The following is a 23,119-nucleotide window of genomic DNA, read 5'->3' as shown; positions in this document are numbered from 1 at the left end:
CTAACTGTTTTTTAACCCCGTTTACCTAAAACACTCTAAGGGATTATTTCCCCTTTACCCAATTAATTCTTTTTTTCTTCTTTTTATTTATTTTTGGGACTTTTTTGCCTCTCCCCCCCTCTCTCTCTCTCTCTCTCTCTCTCTCCAGACGACGTCGGATTTCTCTCTCCCTCCCTCCATCCCTCCAGCAGGTCGCCCACGACGCCTGCTCTCACCATCGCGGCGCCGAAACTCGTCGTCGTGCTCTCCGCGGCCAAGCTCGACGCCAAGCCAACGGTCCTCGTCCCTTAGAAGCTCGGCGAGGCCGGGGTTGACCTTCTAAAGGAATCGACGACGGACTGAAAACTGCTATCTGCTATTGTGCAGTCATAACCATAAAAGTTGTTACATTAGTGCCCCCCAGTAGACTTTGTATTGGGGGCCAATGATGACTGCTTTATTTATTGACGGACTGAAAACTGCTATTCCAAAGTAAATGTAGTGTTAATTTGCAGTAGTCGATAAATGAAAAAAATTGTGTGGTTTGTGTCAGTCTAGTGGGGGGCAGTAGATAGAATATTGACCCTCAAAATGTGGGTTTTTAGACATTATCTGTTGTTTTGAGTGTGAATAACTTCTATAATCTGTGAAACATAGGAAGCAGTGTAATGTTTGATGGTCTATTGGGGGGCAGTAGACACATTAGTGCTACCCAATAATGTCTTTCTTAGGAGACAGTAATCATCTCTTGTTGATTTGTTTGTGATAAAGTGCAATACACTGTGAATCCTTGAAACTGGTGCAAGTTTTAATGGTTTAGTGGGGGGCAGTAGACACATTACTGCCCCCAAATAATGTCTTCATACGAAGTCAGAACCCTTCACTTAACTGGTGCAAGTTTTAATGGTTTAGTGGGGGGCAGTAGACACATTACTGCCCCCAAATAATGTCTTCGTTTTAAGTCAGAACCCTTCACTTAACTATCATTGACAGATTATTGTACTTTAATAAACTCAAAATAACATAAGACTTATCAAAACTCTAATTTCAGTTATTAATTAACCATATTTAAGAAATTAGTGGGGGCAATAATCTGTCTATTACCCCCCAATAGACCACAGTTTTGACGTCGTCCGAGACCTGCAAGGGAAGCCCAGACCCGATTCCTGCGTGGAGCTTCGGAGCTTCCCGGACATCTGACGAACAAAACCGGCGAAGCCCAGAGGGGTTGGGATCGTGGAGTTAGATGGCGTCATCCTCTGGTGGTCCGACGGTGGGACGGAGCGACGGCGGTGGAGGCCGACATCGACGGTGGAGTGGTGGGCGTGGTGGCTCAGAGAGAGAGAGAGAAAGAGAGCCTGAGACGAGGTTAGAGAGAGAGAGAGAGAGAGAGAGAGAGAGAGAGAGAGAGAGAGAGAGAGAGAGAAATCGATGAGGGGGAGGAGAGAGAGATATGATTTTAATTTGTTAATTAAAATGAGGGCAATACTGTCAAACACTGTTAGATTGGGTAAATGGGGTTAAAAAAACTCTTGGTGGAGTAAGTGGGCAATTTTTGGCCAAAAATTGGGTAAGTGGTCACAGCCCCTTATTTATTTATACAGCACTCAAAATTTTTCATATGATGCGTAACATATTGTGCATTGCAAATACATATATGACTCACTTAAATATTATACTTCTAGCTAACACATGTATTTAAGTGACCATATATGTCCAAAGCAAAGGTAAAAGTTTAACCACATACTATACATCATCTGCAGATATGTCACGCCCCGAATTTTGAATAAATGAATCCAAATCCGAAACGCGAAAACTCAACAAGAACAAGAAAACACTCAGAAAATTTTTCATTTAAATTAAGCAACTAAACAAATCGAGTTCACAATGTCAATACTAACTCTTTCTTTAGAGTCACATATTACATTATAGAGAGTTTATAAATTAAACTGAATGATAATTCATTAAGTAAACACACCTACCACAACTCACTACACAGCGGAAGACTTAGAACTAAGAGTACCCTTTGACGTCCACGCTACCGAACGTACACCTCAGCTTCGACGACGTCTAACCTGCACAATAAACCCTACACCATAAAATAGTGCACCGGGTTGAAACGACAAACCTGGTAAGCTTTTTAAGCTCATATGAGTAAACCCAATTAAAATGACTCATGTCATGCATGCTTATAATTTCTCAACTCGTGAGATAAATTAAAGCAACAACATTTAACTCCACAAAACACAACTAAACATACAATCACACTAGGTAAAAATTAGTAATCCCTGCATTGAGAATTAGTTCAGGAGATCACCTAAAATCACACAATTCAATCATAGCAACTCCTGCATATAGTTCATATAACTTAGTTCAGGAAATTACATTAAAACAAACAATTCTAAAGGCAGTAATCCCTGCATATAACTTAGTTCAGGAGATTACATTAAAACAAACAATTCAAAATGCAGTAATCCCTACATATAACTTAGTTCAGGAGATTACATCAAAACAAATAATAAAAATCATAGTAATCCTTGTATAAAATTTAGTTCAGGAAATTACATTAAAACAATCAATAAAATCATAGTAATCCTAGCATAGAATTTAGTTCAGGAGATTACCAAGAAAACAAACAATTTAATAATAGAAATAAATAGAAACATTTACTAAAAACATCCATTAATAAAGCCATTCACCACACAGGTCATCACACAGATCACCACACAGGTCAGCAACTCACACTAGAGTCGATGATCACCCAACAACACCAAAGTCAATGATCACCCATCAACTTCAAATAAATCATCTCACAACAACCCACATCATTTACACAAAATCATTACGCAGATCACCACACAAGTCATGACATATTATTGTTTCCTCATCTCCAACAACCTCAAACAATAATGAAATCATTTTCCAAATATTGTTTCTCAACTCAAACCATCACTAAAACCATACCTATTTCTTTCAAAACTCAAAGCCAACAAAACCATCTTTTATTTCCCAAACCATATATTTTCCTCAACATCACATTGCACAACAATAGTAAGCTACACACTCAATTCCACCAAGAGATATATATATATATATATATATATATATATATATTTCACGTAAATATAAATGCGTAGTCATCCACTCAGGGATGCCACTAATACCAACTATAGTTTTATAAATTATACTTCTCGAAAATCATTTTATATCAAAACATTGTTTTAACTTACCCATGAACTATTGTCGATCAAGTTCATATATTTTAAAACAAATCATTTGTTTTCGAAAATGATTTAACAATTAAACAAGTAATTCCAAGTAATAATTAAATTCGTTCGTAAATGAACCACGTGAGATTTACTCACCTCCATATCCTGCTACGTCTTCACACAAAACCAAGACAAGCACCAAATCGTCCAAACTCCTCTCACACAATTTCGTCAACCACCTAATCACATCAAGGTCACACTCAATACAACACAAAGCACACAATTCACAAAACACAATTATACGATGATCCAACAGTCGGATCGTCATCCGAGACCATCCAACAACCTCAGAACACTTCTACGATCGATAAAACAAAACTACAAGTCGATCGAAATGTCGAATCCTCACATATTGAAAACTGATCGAATCGAAAATGCTAAAACCCTAACATGCTCAAACAATCTCCAAAAATTACAAACCACATATCGAAATGCTCGTATCGACGAGTAGGTCGAAATCAGGAACAGAAAACTGTCCCTGGGGTGACCGGAAGCCACCGGAAAACACCACCACAGTGGCGGCGCCGCTGCCCACCCAAAGTCAAAATTTGACAAAACTTCCAACACAAAAGATCTTCATCTCATCTCCAATTACAACTTTCATAACTAGCACAAAGTCTAAATCGAAGCCATATGGCCAGAATTTACCTCGCAATCTCTGAAACTCGATGAACCCTAGAATCCCAATCTTCAAAATTTGACCTCCACACTTTGAATCATTGCAAGACATCTTGGGAGAAAGCATCTGCATCCTCTAGGATCCAAAAGCCCTCAAGAAACACAGGCTATGGTGGCCGGAATCTGAAGTTCTGATCAAGGCAATTTGCAGCGCCGCCGCCAAACTTCCTAGCCTTGCTGCGCCGTGCACGGGTTGACCCACGCCATGAAACTTTCCATACTTGGAGATGGGACTAAGGCGAAGAGAATGGAAGAAACGATTCGTCGAATGGTGACCAGAGGAGAGAGAAATTGCCAGACAAAAATCAGTCCCCGATTTCGGCTTGGGAGAGAAGAGAGAGAAAAAGTTTCCGAAAATGGAAACTCTGATATTTTCGGATTTTTTTCCTATTTAACCAAAATGGAAACTTTTTCCGATGGTCATAACTTCTTCATACAAACTCCGATTTTTGCATTCCACATGTCCACGAACTCGTATCGATGTTCTCTACAATATCCGTGAAGGAAGTTTTCACAAAATCCTAACATATAAGAAGTCAACTCTTGACCCCACTAAAAGTCAAGCATTACGAGTAAACATTTGTTCGAAATTTTTCTACTTCACCCTCGAACCAACTAATCGCACACCAATCAATAAAATAAATTCCGAAAGACACTTGAAAATTAATAACTAATTTCCGGGGTATTACAAGATACATAAACAAAAATTGAATATACATGACAACAAATCATTAGTCCATTGATAAGATAGAATTGGTCATGTAAGAGATTAAATATAAATTGAAGACAAATTAAGTCAACAATTTCAGTAAATATATACCTATAGTACATAATATAACATGAAAAAAATATATGTATCATTTGCCTCTATTCCATTCCAAATATGAAATAATAATATTTACTTCAATGCTGGTGAGAAGAAAGACGAGACAAGATAGATAGGAGATGTGAGAAAGAAGGAAATACGTAAATAATGTAATAGGTAAGATCAAAGAAGAATAGTGTCTTGATATATATAGATGTCTCTTTTGAATTCAATCAAGAGTATTAAATTAATAATATAAATTAAAGTCAACCTATTAAACTTGCTAATTTTACACTAACAAGATTGCAAGAATCCAAGATTACAATTAATTTATTGATTTTTACTAATTTTTACTCAAAAGATATTAAATAATGGCATATTCAGAATGAAAAATTTAGGTGCATGTTGAGTCAAAAAAATAAAAGGGAAAATGATCATTTACCCAATTTTGGGGTTAATTAACCCCACTTACCCAAACACTCTAAGAGATTGCCCACTTACATAATATTTTATATATATTTTGCCCTAATACCCAATTAAGTTTTTTTTTTTATTGCTTTTTATTTATTTTTAGGACAATTTTGCCCTCTCCTTCTTTGTCACTTAGAGAGAGAAGTCATCGGAGACCTCGCGGGACTCTAGTGACGGGTGGCCGGCCACGGACTCAGGTAACCGGAATCCGGCAACCGATGACTGGAATCCAGAATACGGCTACCAGACTGGTAACCTGATTCCGGCGACCGATTTCATTGTCCCCTAATAATACTCAGTAATCATATAATACCCTCAATAATTGTATTATTGCCCCCGAATAATCATATTATTGCCCCCCAATAATCGTATTATTGCCCTCTAATAATCATTTGTGTCGCACTATTACCATCCAAAAACGATTCAAAACAATAGAAACAAACTTGAAACAAAATCAAATCCCAAACTTGAAGCAGTACTAATTATTAAACATGATCACTGAGCAATTCACAAAGCAAAACCAATTATTTCTTAGCAATTGGATCTCAGCGCCAAAATCGACGCAGCCAGAAGAGTTGAAAAGAGAGAAATCGAGGGAAAGCTCTGTGAGTGAAGGAACGGCGAGGTTGTCGCAGATTACCAGAAAAACTTGAATGGAGAAGAAGAACTGGAACAAGTGGAAAAGACAGACGGCGTCGTGAAGCCACGCCATTGGCTGCCGCAGCTCGACCTGGAGCTTCTGTCCCACAAGAGCTCCGAGTTATACACCTTCTTCAAGGACCTCCACCCCTCCTCCTCCTTCGCTGCCGTCCAGTCCCTAACGTCCAACTCTGCTACCAACTTTGGCTACGAGATCACCATCCCCAATCGCCTAGTCAATCGTCGTCCGGCGGAGATGGTAGTGAACTCAGGATCTGGAGTCCATGATCGGAATCCCTTGGCTGCGGTCCAAAACCTCGATCGACTCCAAGGATTCGAAGATGGCTTTGTTCACCGAAGCCTCGTCCCAGATTTGGGACTTGATTGTTCAGAGACGGGATCAGAGACAGGAAGAGGGGACGACGATGAGAGAGAAAGAGAGAGTGACGATTATGGAGGCCTAGGGCTCGACGACGGTGGTCTGGGTAAGGAGGCGAATGTGTGAAAGTGAGAGAGAGAGAGAGAGAGAGAGAGAGAGAGAGATGAGTGTAATTTATTAATTAAAATAAGGTTAAAACTGTCAATAAATGTTAGATTGGGTAAATGGGACTAAAAAACTCTCAGTAGAGTAAGTGAGCAATTTTGAGGCTCAAATTGGGTAAGTGGTCACGGAAAAAAGGGCAATAAATCCAATGTGGTAGATGACTCATTTGTAACGCGCCAAACTGTACCTCACAAGCTTGAGTACGTTATAGTGACGCGAGTTTGAAAAACATAACCAAAAATTTGACTTAAACTCTAAAAACCCACTAGGCAATTTCTTCAAAATAAATTTTCTATAAATTGCACAGCAAAAAATTTAAAATTCTTTTGAGGTGAAGACATTTTCAAGACTTGTCCAGGACTTGGCATTTCATATAATCAAGAAATAATGGGCTTAATATACAACAAACAACTTTCAACCAGTTCTAGAAAACAACACTGAGAAAAAAGGAGAAGATTGGAACCCGGAACCTAGTTTTCATTAAGATATATTATCAAAATCTTCACACTCAGCTCCGTACGCTCCAATTCCTTTACCAGTGCACAGTACCTGTATCCACACTGTTGTAGGGGTGAGCTTTCGTTGCCACTGCTTATTAGGGGTCTCACCCCGGTTAATTTTGAAAATGGACACATAAAATAATAATTTGGGATCCCCGTATGAAAATGTACTTAAACCACTTCATTTAGAGAATGACAAAATTAAAATATTTTTTTGACCCAAAAACCAATGCATGAAATTCAAATGTATACGATGCCAAGTAATACCTGATGGCCGGTCCCACTGACCAACTACATGACCTTACGTCAAATAAAGTAACCAGGTAAGTGTAGCTAGAGTGTCCACTTATGCCGTATCAGTTAGAAGTAGTGTCGCACCTCATAGGATGTTAGGCACTATTCAGTCCATACGGCCCCCTAGAGATTTAGGGGATCAAAGCCCAAGAAAGTTGCTAAGCTCATCTCACTCTGCAAGCCATCAACAAAATCTCATGGAATGGTTAACACACGTTACATTTTAATAAATCAAACCATGCAACTCACACATGCATTAACATTTAATTAAATATGGAAAACCACTAACTGAGTGAATCTCGAATCCCCTACTTGGATTCTGACTTATCTTTTACGTCGTCCAAGCAATTTCGATACTTTTGTTCCTCGGGTAACTGGAGCTCTAATTTTCGACATAACAATTGTTAGTAATCTGCCGAACAAATTTTTAAAGTCTCGATGATTAACTAATCGTCTGAGTAACCTTTCTTAGTTTGACAAGGATTTGACCAAGGTTTGACTAGTGTTTAACCAATTAAAACCAATACCCTTTTCAACCAATTACGAGCTATAATGAAATAATTTCCAATACCGTTTTAGTTTCAATTCATATCTAGTTGCACCCAATATACTAATATCAATTTAGTTAATAAACCACTTTCCATAGTACCACAACGTTTAATTTTCCAAACTTCTGCAAGTGGTCGTATTTGTGACAAATTCAGATAATGAAATTCAATTATATAACCAAAACCAAGGATTTTTTTTCTCTACTTGCTCCTCACTCAATCAACTGATTCCTTAATACAAGTCCAGGAGTCCTTGTTCATCATACTGCAAGTAGTGCATCCTCCATAATCTATGACTCCATCTTGAATATGTACAAAGTGATCTAGTAATTTATATGTGTGCATATACTTTGGTTCAATTTATTCACGGTGAAAAGAAGTATTGGAATTGTCTTAATTAGCTTCTGAAAAGTCATGAAAAAAAAAATGATAAAGATTGAGACAGTTGAGAATTTATTTATTGAATTTTCTTTACTTGACCAAACAATCCTAATTTTAGTTATTATATTCACCAACGTCACATTATCTTCTGAAGTGATTAAGACTCTCTGGTTTAATTAGAATTATAATATTAAGGGTTGAAACTTCTTTCTAAAAAAAAAAACACAGAGCAGAACCATAGAGAAAACTAAGCGATCCCGTCGGATGTCCCGTCCTAAGGATGTTGTCGTCGGATGAGCAATCTCGTGCTGTGAATCTACCAGTAAGGGTCCAAGGCAGAGTCGAGGTCAGTAATTAGGAAGTGATGTGTGGCTATTTTGCTGGAAGAGAAACTGTGGCAATCGAAGTTGGGTTTCCTTGCTCATGTCCGATCTTCTAGGTAAGCGATGCACGTAGGAGAGGAGCAACAACAGAGGGCTAGGTGTTGGCGGAGACGTCCACCGTCACAAAGTTGGGCCAACGTCGCAATTCCTTTCATATTGTCGAGAGGGTGGAGGACTAATGAAGAGTAAGTCACTGCGTAACCCGAATTCGACTGGGATTTGGGATCAAATGAGATCTAGTATGCGACATTAGTTGGGCTTCAAGGTGCAACAAACTGGTATGGTTCAACAGCGGTTGTGGTGCAAATCCGGAGACACTGGCGGCAACAGACTATTGTTGGCAATGTATCTGATGGGGGAAGATAAGTCATAGGCCTCATCTCTGTTAATTTTTGTTGTTGTACAGTAAGTTGTCCCTACTAAGCTTCGCCTTTGTCCTGACTTGCGCACTCAGTGTGCCTTATCTGGCCGAGAGAGGAGGCGAGTCCTTGTCAAATAGACGCAACTCTTAGTAGTAGGATGATATTAAGTGTCACCAGTTTAAAATCCGGTCGGCAACATAGTTGGAAAGCTACATTATTTGTATTGATACTCCGTGTATGAGTTATCTTTCTATTATATCACCGCTATGCATTTCAAAGCAAATAGAGTTGCTAGTAATACACTCTTTGTTAGTTGATGAATGTTTGAATACATAGGTTTTGTGGAGACTCCTGTTATTATTTCTAGACATTCTCTCGATGGGTATTGTACTATAGGGTTCAGGATTCCTGTCTTCCCCTTGTATTTGAAGTTTTATTAATTGCGAATTGAAGGCAGCAGCACAGGCCATTTAAAAAAAAAAAGAAAAAAAAAAAAAAGAAAGACCTCTCTGGTTTAAGGCCGCTTCTATCTCTGTGGTACCAGTTGTTACTTCATTAAATTTGCTTCATTAATTAATAGACTTACTATTCGAGTTTGATTGTTATAGACTAGTACGATTCAAGTTTGATCGCTATACACTGGTGTCACGATGTAGTCCAATACAGGTGGGACCTCATTTTCATTGTCACCAAAAGCTCTAGTCATATTTCAAGACCAAAAGCCTTCTCTAGCCACAAACTCAGCTTTCATGGGCATAACAAAAAAAATTCATTGTCCATAACAAGAGGTCAAGCAATGATATAAATTTGTTGCCAGTTTTTCCTTCAATCTGTTGCCATACATAACTATTCTATTGCCTCAATCATTATTGTGTCCAAATCTCTGTTGATCATATACTAAATCTTATTGTTATGGCCTATGCTTGTTAATCTTAAAGAGAACAATTTGTATAGTTTCTGCTATAATTAACAATACATTGCAACAATTACCTATGTACGAAATGGTTAGAGCACCCACTGCCTATGTACGAAATCATGGGTTCGAGTCACCATAGGGGCAGAAGTGAAACCCTTTGATCCTCTTTTTTTAAAAGAAGAAAAAAAAAAACAATACATTGCAACAATTATTAATTTCACTTCAACAAGTTTGGAGATGCTAAATCCTCAAACTAATGTTTATCTTGGTGTGGAAGGTGAGCACTGATGGCTCCAATAAGGATCAACACTATGGACGTCCTCAACCCTCCTCCACACTTCTCTTCAGTCCTAATTAGGGATGGGGCTTTGGGTGCCGTCTTTGTCTGTTCTTTGAGCACGCAGGATAATGGTTGAAACCACCAGATGTCATTTTTCACTAGTTTTTTTTTTTGCCAAGTTTCATTTTACCTTCCTAAATTGTTTGCGGACTTGCACTTTTAATTTCATCATATGTTCCCCTATACTTACCAATTTCAATAAATATTGTCCAACCCTTAGCTTTTTTGCCAACTATTGTGTGATATATTTTGAAATTGTCGTCACATACTGAATCATCATCATACAAGAAAGCCCACAAGAACCCCGTTTTATATTCACAAAGTACTTGATGGAAAAACTGACTATTGGATATGATTGATTCAATTGGAGAGCACATGTGATGAAATTAAAAATGCAGGACCATGACTAATTTAACATGTAAAAGTTAGTGAGGTAAAATGAATTAGCTATTATTGTTCTTCTTCTTCTCCTTCACAGTCTTCACTTAAATTTTTTTCATTTCAAGCTCCCATCACACTGTTTAAAGAGTGAGTTGTTACATATAACTTCGTAGTTTTCTAAGAAAATAAATGAACATCCATCACTAAATCCGTTAATACAAGTACAACCAATTAATCAAATATTAGATAAAAGATTGTCCATCAACTTGGTAATGTAGTCAACTGTAATTATTCATTAAGGCAGCCAAAAAAAAAAAACGTAAGGCTTATAGTGTCATTTCTTCCTTGGATCTTGTCTTGTGGCCCTCCGCATTGGCACTGGCCCTGGCCTCTTTGGTGCAATTAGACGGGGCTTATCCACCATATGGATTGTGATTGGGTGCTTGTCGAGTCAAAGTAAAGGAGTGCTAACTGGAACAGAAGGGTTGGATTAGGGTGGTGAGGTCTGCTCAAATTGATTTTGATTTAGGGTTATATAAGGTCTGTGAGCGGAGGCTATGGAATTCTAGGGATGGGCACGAGATGGGTGGTGATTTTTGGATCAAAAAGAGGTCATTGGAAATGGAGATAGATGTAGACTATCTTTGGTAGTTTTTGGGATGTGTTGTTTGGATGCTGGTGATAATATCCCCTCCGTATGGTGATGTAACAGTGATGGTACAACAATGGCGAAATGACAGTGTAATCGAGCTGGTGTGACGACCTTGCTAAGGGAACGACAGAGCCTTGTGATCAGGCTCTTTGGTGCTAAACCACACGGGGTTCAATCGAGTTCACAACAGGTTGGGTTTGGTGGTTCAGGTCTCCAAAGGATTTTTGGATTATCCGGAGTTTTGACAGTGCTCTTATTGTAGAATCGGTTACCGGTGTGGAGTTGAGGATGAGAATTGGTTTGGCAAGATCGGATTGCTTGTAGGATGTGGTTAGTTGTTTTTCTTGGCTAAAGGTGGTGTCGTTGGCTCAATGAGGTTGGTCGCAAATGTCGTCTCGATGGTGGTTTTGTTATTTTATTTTATTTTTAGTTGTTTTTAGTTTTTGGATATGTTTTCAAATTTCAAATAAGTCCATGCTCTTTTGAGTCAGGGTTGTCATCATGAATTTCAGCGTAGGTCTAGATGTTGGTAGCTAATTCAATGTCAGCACGACCTAGATTTCTGCTGGCTTGAAGCCATGCATTTCAATACCAACCTACACTTACATAAGCTAGAGATCTTGGGATAGCCTACCCAATAGTTTGCTATTGTGGTCACATGTTAGAGTTATTGCTAATTTTGGTCAATTTGATGACTCAGTCAGTTGCCTATTCTTAATCCAGTTGCTGGATTCATTGACGTGTCAATCCTTTCTCTTATGAGTGAGGATATTGACTTTTAGTTTATTGTTGTTTGTCTTTAAAGTTGTAATAAGTGTTCAGTATTAAAGTGAAATTTACTTCGATAAATTAGAAAAAAAAGATTGCCATTAATGATTCTAGTAGCTTTTAATTTCAATATATTTGGTCCTAAATGCCTGAAAGACTTTTGTTTTTATTATTTGTTCATACTATATGCATATCAGGCACAAAGACTGGAAACACGCGGCTGAATGACCACAGGAAAAGGCTTGGGTCTTAATTCTACAAGGTAGACCCAAAGCCTAACACATATGACAGCCTCACATTCCCAATTTTGATAGGCCACATCTAGGCCCACATGAGAAAGGGAAGGGTGACAAGCCCAAACCTAAAACTATATATACATGCGTCTCCTCTCATTTAAGGTAAGTAACCAATCTCTCCTTACTCCCACTTTGTCTACATTCTTACATGTATCTGATTTAGGTATCAGAGAGTCATAAATTGGCAACCCCGGTCTACCCTCTGACCTTTGTTCATGATTAACATGTGACAGAATTCAGCGATCGATGGTCTATCCTCTTGTGATTCTCGGTTTCCCTACGGGAACCACACAAAAATATTTGGCTGTAGGAGGAGGGTTCGAACCTCTGAGACACTAACAGCCTTATTATGTCATCCCTCAGGCACATTACTTTTATGATTACTACGTGCTCCTACCGGGACATCTTTCATAAACTGACTTACGGCAGTTTTATTTTTGGCTTACACATAGTTAACTACTATATATCTCGCCAGGATTCTACTTAAATTTTGTTTCTTGCCGCCAGCAGCTATCAATGGCACATGGGGACTATTCAATATATAATAATCCCTCTAAGTCTATAGGCATACTGGTGGAGTCAACTAAACACTCCCTACGAATGCCCAAAATAAAATAATTATTTCAAAGTACCACTTCAAGCACAAAATACATGCGAAACATAAACAAACAAGCTGGAATAACTCAGTTGGCTAGAGCATGTGGCTGATAACATACGCCAAAGGTATACAAACATACCGATACCAATTAAAGGCTACACACGTCTAAGGTATATCCACATACTGATAGCAAATATAACAAAGCACATGGACTCCTTATACAGCTAACAACACGAACTGGGAAGCTTACCCCAAGTCACTCAACTTGGAGCGAGATCACACCTCAACTACGACTTCAAATAGCGTTACTAATGTCAACCACATGGGAGAAACACTCCCAGTGACTCTAATTCATGTACCGCTACCTTTAGACATGAGAATGGGACAATCATCCTAATCATCTGGAGCAACAGCTTCATAGCAGCAGACATGATGCCTTTCCAAGCGGGACCTAGTCCATCCCTTTCTTGTATAGGGACTTGAGGGACTGGGGGATTGGTCATCCCGGTAAAGTGCCTTTAGCCATCTACCCTACACTCCCAATGTTTCTACCTAGACAAACTCCCTACCCAAAAGAACTCTTGACTGGGGACTTGGGGGACTTTTTCATACCATATGCATATCAGACATAAACACCGGAAGCACACGGCCGAATGGCCACATGAAGAGGCTTGAGTCTTAACTCTACAAGGTAGGCCCAAAGCCAACACATATGATAGCCTCATATTCCCAACTTTAATAGGCCACATCTAGGCCCACATGGGAAAGGGAAGGGTGACAAGCCCAAACCTAACATTATATATACATGTCTCTCCTCTCATTCAAGGTAAGCAACTACTCTCTCCTTACTCCCACTTTGTCTACATTCTTACATGTATCTGACTTAGACATCGAAGAGTCATAGACCGACAACCTCGTTCTACCCTCTTATCTTTGTCCATGATTGACAGGTAACAGAATCTGGCTATGGTCTGCTCTCTCGTGATTCTCGGTTCCCCCACGGGAACCATGCAGAAACATAAAAGAACTACAAACAAACAAAACAACAACTAAAAAGAGGAGCCTCTAAAACAAACCATAACTAAGCCTGTCAAATAAAGCAGCAGCAGTCGTGGCAATGGGGAGATCACGACTCCAAACACGACTTATACCAAGGTTGTGACTCACTTTCGCCAAAAAATCAACCGTAACGTTGGCTTCTCTAAAGATGTGGTTAAGCTTGATATCTTCAAAACATGTTGCAAACTTCCTAATGTCTCTAATGACTTACTTTTTTTATTTTATTTTATTTTATTTAAAAGATGATCAAAGGGTTTCACTCCTACCCCCATGGTGACTCGAACCCATGATTTCGTACATAGGTAGTGGGTGCTCTAACCACTGAGCTAACACCCTCCAAGGAATAGAAAATTAGCCAATAATGCACTTGATAAGGGTTTTAGAGTCACCTCCAACTTGAACGTTGTTGATACAATTTGTAAGTCTTGATAAAGACCATCACAAAGAGCCTGCCTTAAACACTTGTATCTAGTGTAGGTTGTAACAGTAAGAGCCTAAAAATCATATCAAGAAAACTGAACCAAGCTTAAAACTTCGCTGTTAAACGGAACAACGCCAACCACACGCTTCCACTCCCCTTCCTCACGACCCGCGTAATTTCACTCTCTCAGCCGCCGCTTCCCATTGTCTTCTCCACAACACAGAAACACAAACCAGTCGAATAAACACACATCTCCGCAGCCATGGCTTACTCCACTGTTGCTCCACCCTCCACCTCCTTCATCAACAACACCACCAAGGTCAGTTTCTCTCCTTCAATTCCATAAAAGTTCCCACCTTTAGCTCCAAATTTCTGACCTTTGATTTTTTTTTTTTTTTTTTTCAGAAGGATTTGGGTCTCTCTGCTTTCTCTTCCACGTCGCCGGCTTCATTTCCGAGATGCAAGAGATTGGTCTCCAAGAAAATCTGCTCCGTCATGGCGCCACAGCAATCGGAGCGGAAGCCAGCCACTACCGGCTCGGTTAGTTTTTTCCATTGATTTGGTGCTCTGGGGTTAATGGGATTCTTTGTTTTCCGGTTTTTGATATTGGGTTTTGGTTGATTTTGCAGGTCAAGACGGGAATGACGATGACCGAGAAGATATTGGCTAGGGCTTCTGAGAAACCCCAATTGAGCCCAGGTGACAATGTTTGGGTTAACATTGATGTTTTGATGACCCATGACGTGTGTGGCCCTGGTTCATTTGGAATCTTCAAGAAAGAGTTTGGACAGAATGCAAAGGTAGCTTCATTTTTCAGCTAATAAGATCATTGCATTGATCACCATATAGACAATGTATGGTGTATATATATGTATATCGGTTCTTCCTTTCGTTTAGCTCATAGTCTTTGTCATCTTTGTATTGCTGTGTGTTCTGTGAAGTTATTTAATTGCTACTTCATTGTTTTGGCATTGTAGGTTTGGGACCGAGAAAAGATTGTAATCATACCTGACCATTATATATTTACTACTGATGAGCGTGCAAACCGTAATGTGGATATCTTGAGGGATTTCTGCACGGAGCAGAACATCAAGTACTTCTATGATATCAAGGATCTTGGTAACTTTAAGGTGTGGATTTGAAGTTTCATTTTATGTCAATTTGCTAGTGTATATTCTTATGTATTATTCTGTTTTTGCGTCAGACGTTAACTTTAGTTCACAATTTGGCAGGCTAACCCAGATTACAAGGGTGTATGCCATGTTGCTCTTGCTCAAGAAGGTCATTGCAGGCCTGGAGAGGTACTTTTCTTTAAAAAGCCACTATTATTTTATGGCCTTATGATGCAAAACAGCAATCAGACATTTTATGTTGGCTTCAGGTGCTGCTCGGTACAGATTCTCACACCTGCACCGCTGGAGCTTTTGGACAATTTGCTACTGGAATCGGGAATACTGATGCAGGTTTCGTATTGGGCACTGGGAAGCTTTTGCTCAAGGTTTGCGGATGTTGCATTTTTGTTTTCATTCTCTCTAATCTCATGTCTGATAGATTTTATGCAATGACATGATTCCACGGCTTTAGTTTCCAATTATATTTTATTGGTGAATAAGGGTCCCCTGCCCCCTCTTTAACTCTCCTATTTGGCTTCACAGTTCACACCTAGGACAATTTTCTGATTCATTGATAGTGTTTGCTGATCTTATGATACTGTTTTAATCAAATGATTTTGGAGTTATTTTCTTGTCTTATGTGCAAAGGCTGAATGAGTATCAGAGTGATTTTATTTTTGGAAGTTTTGTATCAAATTTAAGGTTAACGAATGATTAAATTGGCCCATGTCTGCCAAAGCTTATGGGGGATTTGTGGGTATCAAAAATCTGTGATTTTCTCACCTTTTTAAAAATTGCAGGTGCCTCCAACTCTGAGATTTGTGCTGGATGGTGAAATGCCTGACTATTTGCTTGCCAAAGACTTGATTTTACAAGTAAGTTCGGCCAGCTCTCAAGCCAAGTGTTTTTCAATTTTCAGGGGATACTGGAAAGTTAAAACTACATCAGATACAGCCTATGATTTCAGTTCTTTTCTTGATATATAATCCGGTGAATATATCCAGTTTTTATGTTGCTTCCTTGAAAACTGATTTTCATCTCGCAGATTATTGGTGAAATCTCTGTTGCTGGTGCAACATATAAAGCTATGGAGTTTGTTGGCAGCACTGTTGAAAGCTTAAGTGTAAGTGAATGCACTGCGAGTACGTACAGAACTGCAGTTCTTGGTTTCAGTTGTTAATTACTCTTTGTTTAACACTTTAACTTATACTGGACAGATGGAAGAGAGGATGACATTATGCAACATGGTTGTTGAAGCTGGGGGTAAAAATGGTATCGTCCCTGCTGATAGCACTACATACAAGTACCTTGAGGTTAGTACTGTAAATCATCAAATCCTTTAGCACTCCCACACACACACATAAACTTTTGTATGTATATGTATATTTGCATCAATAGCATGTAAATGAATGTATGTGTGTATGCAAATAGTTAGATGTGTGTGTCAATAGCTTTTCTTGTTTCTTCTGGTGCATGCTGTTGATGCATTTGTGAGCATTTGTGGGTGACTTTAAGGCTGGGTTTAGAACCTTCCTTGTTGCAATATTTTAAAGCTTGTGCATGAGGACATCAACAATCATTATCCCATATACCTTGCGGTGGCAGGCCCCAAGATTGAGTTCACAACTCAGAACTGCTTTACTAGAATGGGTTTGGAATAAGCCTTTCCTTTCACTTTTGCCCTGTCATAAACCCATTACTTTTTTTTGTGGGTTGTTTTGCAACAGATCATTTTCTCTTTGTATGTTGCATACATTATGGTTCTCTAGCACAGGATAATGATGTATATTTTATATTGCAGGATAAAACGTCTGTACCCTATGAACCTGTGTACAGTGATGATACAGCAAGGTAATTTGTTCTATTAGATATTAGCACTTTATTAGCCTAGCCCATTTCATGATCTGGTGCGTAAGTTGGTATATCTTCTGTGAATTAACATTGAAATCTGCATTAATATTGCATTCAACTTGCAGATTAACTCTGTAATTTGTATTTTAAGTTTTCTATGATGAATGCATCTTTAAAACCTTCTCATTTTGCCCATAGAAAGTCAGGTTTCCGAAAATGATTGTATTTGGGTTGCAATTCAGGACAGATTTTTAGCTCATCGCTGGTGCCCTTGCCATGTTAGTAGATGAGACTAAACAACAGTTTAGATCATTTCCCACCATATGTTCCTATTCACCTTCAATAAAGACAAACCTGGCTTCTTTCATTTCTGGTTTTGTTTCACTTTGATTTTGTTTCTAAGTTTCTTTCATCATTCTCATTCAATGTTTATGAGTGTTCTCCAAGGACTTGTCACAAGAAAGACGAGGAATATGTAAAATAAGCTTATGCCATTCCTGTTGTGTATTAATTGGTTCGAATTGTTGGCAGAACATGTAGAGCCTCAGACCAAAAGAAAAAGAAGAAAAAAAAACAAAAAAACAAAAAAACTTTTAGGGCCATGTGACCTATAGATATTAACCTATAAAATATTGTAGGTTATTTGGAAAAAGTTTGAAATATATATACAAGTTCAGCCCCTACAAATACAATAGTTTGACATTCTGAAAAATAGTTGGCCTCCTACAGTGTTTAACTAGTCTCAAATATTACATACTGTTATTATGATCTGTAGCCAAAATAGTGACCAAATTAAACATATGCAGATGATTATTTTTTCCTTTAGCGTAGTCTGGTCAAGGTTTTGTAACCTAATGTGTTATAAACATCATATACAGATGTTTGGGAATTGAATATCAAAATGAGCAATTCATGCTGGTATCCACATATGACCTTCAATCATACTCGGGAAGAACATGCAAATTGTTTTATACTGAATCTGCCTACTTAATATTGCTTCCTAAGAATTGGGTTGTACTAATGAGTTTGTTTCCTTTGATTTAGATTTCTTACTGAGTACAGATTTGATATCTCAAAACTGGAGCCATTGGTGGCAAAGGTGAGTTGCATATATATAACCTCATATAATCTGTTTTAGATCTGGAAGATTGCTTTTTTAGCCTCTCTTCTTCAAGTAACTTTTTGAATTGTTTTGCAGCCTCATTCTCCCGATAACCGTGCTTTAGCAAGAGAATGCAAAGATGTGAAAATTGACAGAGTCTATATTGGATCTTGTACTGGTGGGAAAACAGAGGATTTTATGGCTGCTGCCAAAGTTTTTCTAGCTTCGGTAAGGGACTCCAATAACTTAGTAATTTAGTATATTCAGATTGCACAGTTCAGTTCCCTGTATCTTTATATTACATCTCAATACCATATATTTTCCATTCATGTGTTTATTTAATTTGCTTAAGCATTTTTTGTACTCTTGGTTTAAGCTTACAGAACAAATTGCTTTACTGCAGGGAAAAAAGGTCAAAGTACCCACTTTTCTTGTACCTGCTACACAAAAGGTTTGTCATGCAACAGAATTAAACTTATACAATTTCTTGATAAATGAAAATTTGATATATTGCATTTGCTATTTGTAGGTTTGGATGGATGTGTACAGTCTTCCAGTGCCAGGATCAGGTGGCAAGACTTGCTCACAGATATTTGAGGAAGCTGGTTGTGACACACCTGCAAGTCCCAGTTGTGGTGCTTGCTTGGGTGGTCCTAAGGACACGTATGCTCGCTTGAATGAACCACAGGTAAATGTATTTCTTCTCCTGCACACATTCAGATGATCTGATCATGTCCAGGCTCTTATGTGCCGAGGCTGCTGGACCTCATAGATAGTTGCATCTTCACTGGAGTAGGACTGATTCTCTGAACCTCAGAATCCCATTTGCAGATAATCTTGTCCTAAAGAAATATTTATTAGTAGAATTTAATAATTCTGAAACCATATCTTGTTTTGAAGATTCACTGGTATTGAATTGTTATTTCCATCTCTTTCATTGCAGGTATGTGTGTCTACTACGAACAGGAACTTCCCAGGCAGAATGGGGCACAAGGAAGGACAGATATATCTTGCTTCACCATATACAGCTGCAGCATCTGCTTTGACCGGTTATGTTACCGACCCAAGAGAGTTTTTGCAGTAAGCAACTGATCAGTATTAGTTTATTATGCACTCTTCCGGTGTAAGTTAGGTAGCAGAAATTGAATGGAAATAATGGGTCATCACACCCATCTCAATGGTTTTGTATGCTGTGATTATCAGGTCAGTACCATCTGTATTCTATGTGAATTGTGAGTGAGAGTTTTTCTAATGATTTATGACCAGAAAATGAGGAATCTATCTATATATGAACGTAATTTGACAACTTTTGATGACTTGCATTGGATAAAATTACATTCTTGTTCCCCAACTTGTCCTGCTTTCAAAGTCATTAAATTGTATTAAAAAAAGTTCATGTTGAGACAAATAGGAGGACATGGTGTTTGAACCACAAATTACATCAAACGTAATATCAAGTCTCAGGGAACCCGCCCCCATTCCCCTATAATTTATAACAATAACAACTACATTTGAATAAATAAATAAAATATATTAAAAACAAAAAACAAAAAAATAAGAACTACATGGTTGTACAGTAGGGCTGCTAATTCCGACACGACCCGATAGCATGACTCGAAATCCGCACGAAATAAAGCGGGTTGAACCCGCACGATTAAAAAGCGGGTCGGTAGTGGGTCAATCCGCCACGACCCATTTAATAAATGGGTCGGCCACGGGTCAACCTGCCAACACGAAGTGAACCCGTCTAACCCGATTGTACTATGTTTCTTCTTGAAATTTGGGACGTTCAGAGTATTTGATCATAATATTAGACAATTTGAAATATTTCGCTTTTTAATTATTGGATTTAGTTATTTATAAATTATATATAATTATTTATATTCTTCGTTTTGTGGAGTTTTTAGTGAATTTAATTAATTTATGCATTTTTTTAGTTAAATGGGTCTCATTGATAAAGCTTAAATGAGTCATTTTGTCTAACAAGGCACGACTTATTTATTAAATGGGTTGAGTGGGTTGAAAACGGGTAACCCATTTAATAAACAGGTTGGGTTTGAATTTAAATTTTTGACACGATTATTAAATGGGTTGGGTTTGGGTTTATATCTTGCAACACGACAAATACCTTGACCCGACACGAACCCAACCCGACACGACCCATTGACAGCCCTCTTGTACTACCACATACATGAGACCATGGTAGCTCTGCTGCATGCTGCATGCTGCATATTCCCACTGGTGCTTGGTTATCTTGATCGGAAAGAGTAGGAAGTATATGTGAGGAGAGATTTGGAAGAGGAAGAATGAGAGTTAAATTCTAAGGACGAGGATTTACTTCTGGCATTTGGCAAGTCATGACCTTGTCTTCAAACAGCCTGAGGCTAAGTAAGGAATATAGAGAGCTTCAATACTCGGAAAGACTACACGGCCACATATAGGAGTAGGACATGGGATTTCACCATCATCCAATCCCTCCTTATCACCAACTTTGTTGGTTGGACCGCAGTAAGTCCTCGTTGTTTGGTTCGTTTGACCGCATTAAGTTCAAGATCTGCCCAACCATGGTTATGGGGATAAATCCACGAAAAACTCTCTTAATTTGTATTGATTAGTTGAACTTGATCGAATAAATAGCTTAAGAGAAATTTTGAAAAATGATTTGGAGTATTGAAATTGATTTATAACCTACTTTTCTAAAAGGTTAAAAAATAACCAGTTTAAAAACAAACAAAAAAACATAAGATACTCAATTGTCTGCACTCGCTCTAGGGTTTAGAAAAAACTTTTCCCCTCTCCGTCCGGTGGCTCGCCCCACGAGCACTGTCGTCGGACGGGCTTTGTTGTCTGCTTGTTGTGAGGCAGTGGTGTCCTCAATCGTTGGGATTTCAACCTAGATCGCTGCGTTTTGATGGAGGTTGGGGAGGTGATCGTGGTTATTGTGTGGGCATGGTTCGATTCTTGGAGGTGGGGTTGGAGACTGGTGTCGTCGCCAGGTCTATTTATGGTCGCTACTCCATACATGTCTTCTGTAGAGATTCCTGATATTATTTCGGGAAGTACTCTAGATGCTTATTGTAATCAGGAGTTTATGCTTAATGTCTCTTCCTTGCATTCAATAGTTTCATTAATTAAGGCTTAAGGGCAGCTGCACCAGCCATTTATTAAAAAAAAAAAAAAAAAAAAAAAAAAACCATTTAGAAGGATAAAAAGCCGCAAATATCCTTATTAAATTTTGCTTAAATTTCAACAATTCCATATTTTCTCATTCTTCCCACTCATAATAGGCTCCCTCAAAGCTTGTCTCACGCCATTGTTCTTCTTATTCTCTTCAACAAATGAAAAGGTTTACTGCAATTCCAATGACAAAGACTTTCTCAACACAATTAAAGAATACATTCGAATCATATATTTTCGATTATGCTAATTATGGTCTAGGATTTCCTTTTAAATAAAAAAAGAATTGGTCTAGGATTTCTATTGTTTTTGTGTCAAAGATTTTTGATCTACTATAATTTTCTGATTTTTTTTAGCAGCAAAGGATTAGTATCGCAGTTCTTTTGCAATGAAAGTTCTCGTTCATGTGGTGCATAGCATATGAATAACAATACAATAAATAAAATAATTTAGAAATTTTCTTAGGAAGGGGTTGGATATGTGTTGGTACTAAAACTCCAAAATATTGTATATTAATTGATTTAAGTAATGGAGAGAAACATAATAGTCTAGAGATCCAAGAGAAGAGAGAGATTAGTCAAAGATTGGTTTTAAACATTTGGAAGAGAAAAGAGAGAGATGAGGATATTTAATCAACAATACAAAAAATAGTACGTAGATTTTTGGTAAATGAAGCATTTCATTCAGGGCAAAGCCCAAAAGGAGCCCAGAAAGAGGCCCAGAAACAACAATTAAAGAAAGCCAATAGACCGCCTAGATCAAACTGATGAAGGGGAATTAAAGAAGCCAAGTTCTTTCCTGTTTATTCCCAGATACAGAACACAGCTTAGAGTATTTCTAAGGGAGGACATGGTAGACTGTCGTTCCTCAGAACCAAAGATAGAGACGGTGGCAGCTGGTGTGCCCATCTACAGAGACCCACCGTCTGAGAGGCAAGCGCGGCTGCAGCATTAGCTGCTTGATTCGCTTAATGGGGAATCCATTCCCAAGAAACATCTTCAAAAAAAAAAAAAGCTTCTTTTCTTGATTTCTTTGATGATTGGAAAGATTTTCCAGCTTTTGCATGTGGAAGTAGCACTTAGTTCTTATATCACCACTTTACAATCTGATTCCATCTTCACTTTTTTCAAGTTATGGTCAATAGCAAGATTGACTCCAGAAATGATTGATTTTGCTTTAGTAATTTCCACTGAATCACAGAGGGCATTTTTAGAGGAGCTAGCATGCTAATCACAGATTAAAACCCCAATTCCACCAGACAATGGGGGAGTCCAAGCAACATCACAGCTGACCTTTGCGAACGAAGGCGGAGAAGACCTCTAGTAAGTTGCTGCAAGTGTTCTTGGTAATTGGGGAGCTGGTTAAATAACATTTGCATTCAAGAGTCGAAAGCAAGCTCCAGACCAGAGTTGATTGTAAAGGAGGGGGAGACCGGCTTATGTTGGTACACGAACTGACATCTCAACTTCCAGATCACCCAACACAGGAAGTTGACAATGGTAAGAACTCTTCTCTTCGCAACTGCTATAGAGAAATTCTGTGATATACATAGTAACAACTGATGAAAAGTTGTGAATTTTTGCTTGTTAACTC

At 38.4% G+C, this 23,119-nt stretch overlaps 1 protein-coding gene across 2 annotated transcripts; it reads left to right on the top strand.

Moving 5' to 3' along the window:
- Positions 1–14,370: 14,370 nt before the first annotated feature.
- Positions 14,371–19,671, top strand: LOC112197145 (3-isopropylmalate dehydratase large subunit, chloroplastic). 2 transcript variants are annotated; one of them, XM_024337724.2, is made up of 15 exons: positions 14,371–14,603; positions 14,693–14,824; positions 14,914–15,084; positions 15,262–15,414; positions 15,517–15,585; positions 15,666–15,782; positions 16,197–16,271; positions 16,442–16,519; positions 16,614–16,709; positions 17,198–17,247; positions 18,292–18,346; positions 18,446–18,577; positions 18,753–18,800; positions 18,879–19,037; positions 19,293–19,433. In XM_024337724.2, the coding sequence occupies exons 1-15, from the start codon at positions 14,547–14,549 to the stop codon at positions 19,431–19,433; spliced, it is 1,533 nt and encodes a 510-aa protein (XP_024193492.1). In that variant the 5' UTR covers positions 14,371–14,546. The 2 variants fall into 2 exon arrangements, with proteins under 2 accessions (XP_024193492.1, XP_024193491.1); XM_024337723.2 differs by having other exon boundaries at positions 14,373–14,603; positions 14,690–14,824; positions 19,293–19,671.
- The last annotated feature ends 3,448 nt before the right edge of the window (positions 19,672–23,119 follow it).

This window comes from Rosa chinensis, chromosome 4, assembly GCF_002994745.2.
Source record: "Rosa chinensis cultivar Old Blush chromosome 4, RchiOBHm-V2, whole genome shotgun sequence".
In the NCBI taxonomy this organism is placed as follows: Eukaryota; Viridiplantae; Streptophyta; class Magnoliopsida; order Rosales; family Rosaceae; genus Rosa; species Rosa chinensis.
This window is presented reverse-complemented; position numbering and strand designations above follow the sequence as displayed.

Excerpts from the sequence above, each read along its gene's own strand:
- LOC112197145 (XM_024337723.2), top strand. The coding sequence starts at position 14,547 with ATGGCTTACTCCACTGTTGCTCCACCCTCCACCTCCTTCATCAACAAC. Across the intron at positions 14,825-14,913 it reads AGCCAGCCACTACCGGCTCG|GTCAAGACGGGAATGACGAT; the intron begins GTTAGTTTTTTC and ends TTGATTTTGCAG. Across the intron at positions 18,578-18,752 it reads CCAAAGTTTTTCTAGCTTCG|GGAAAAAAGGTCAAAGTACC; the intron begins GTAAGGGACTCC and ends GCTTTACTGCAG.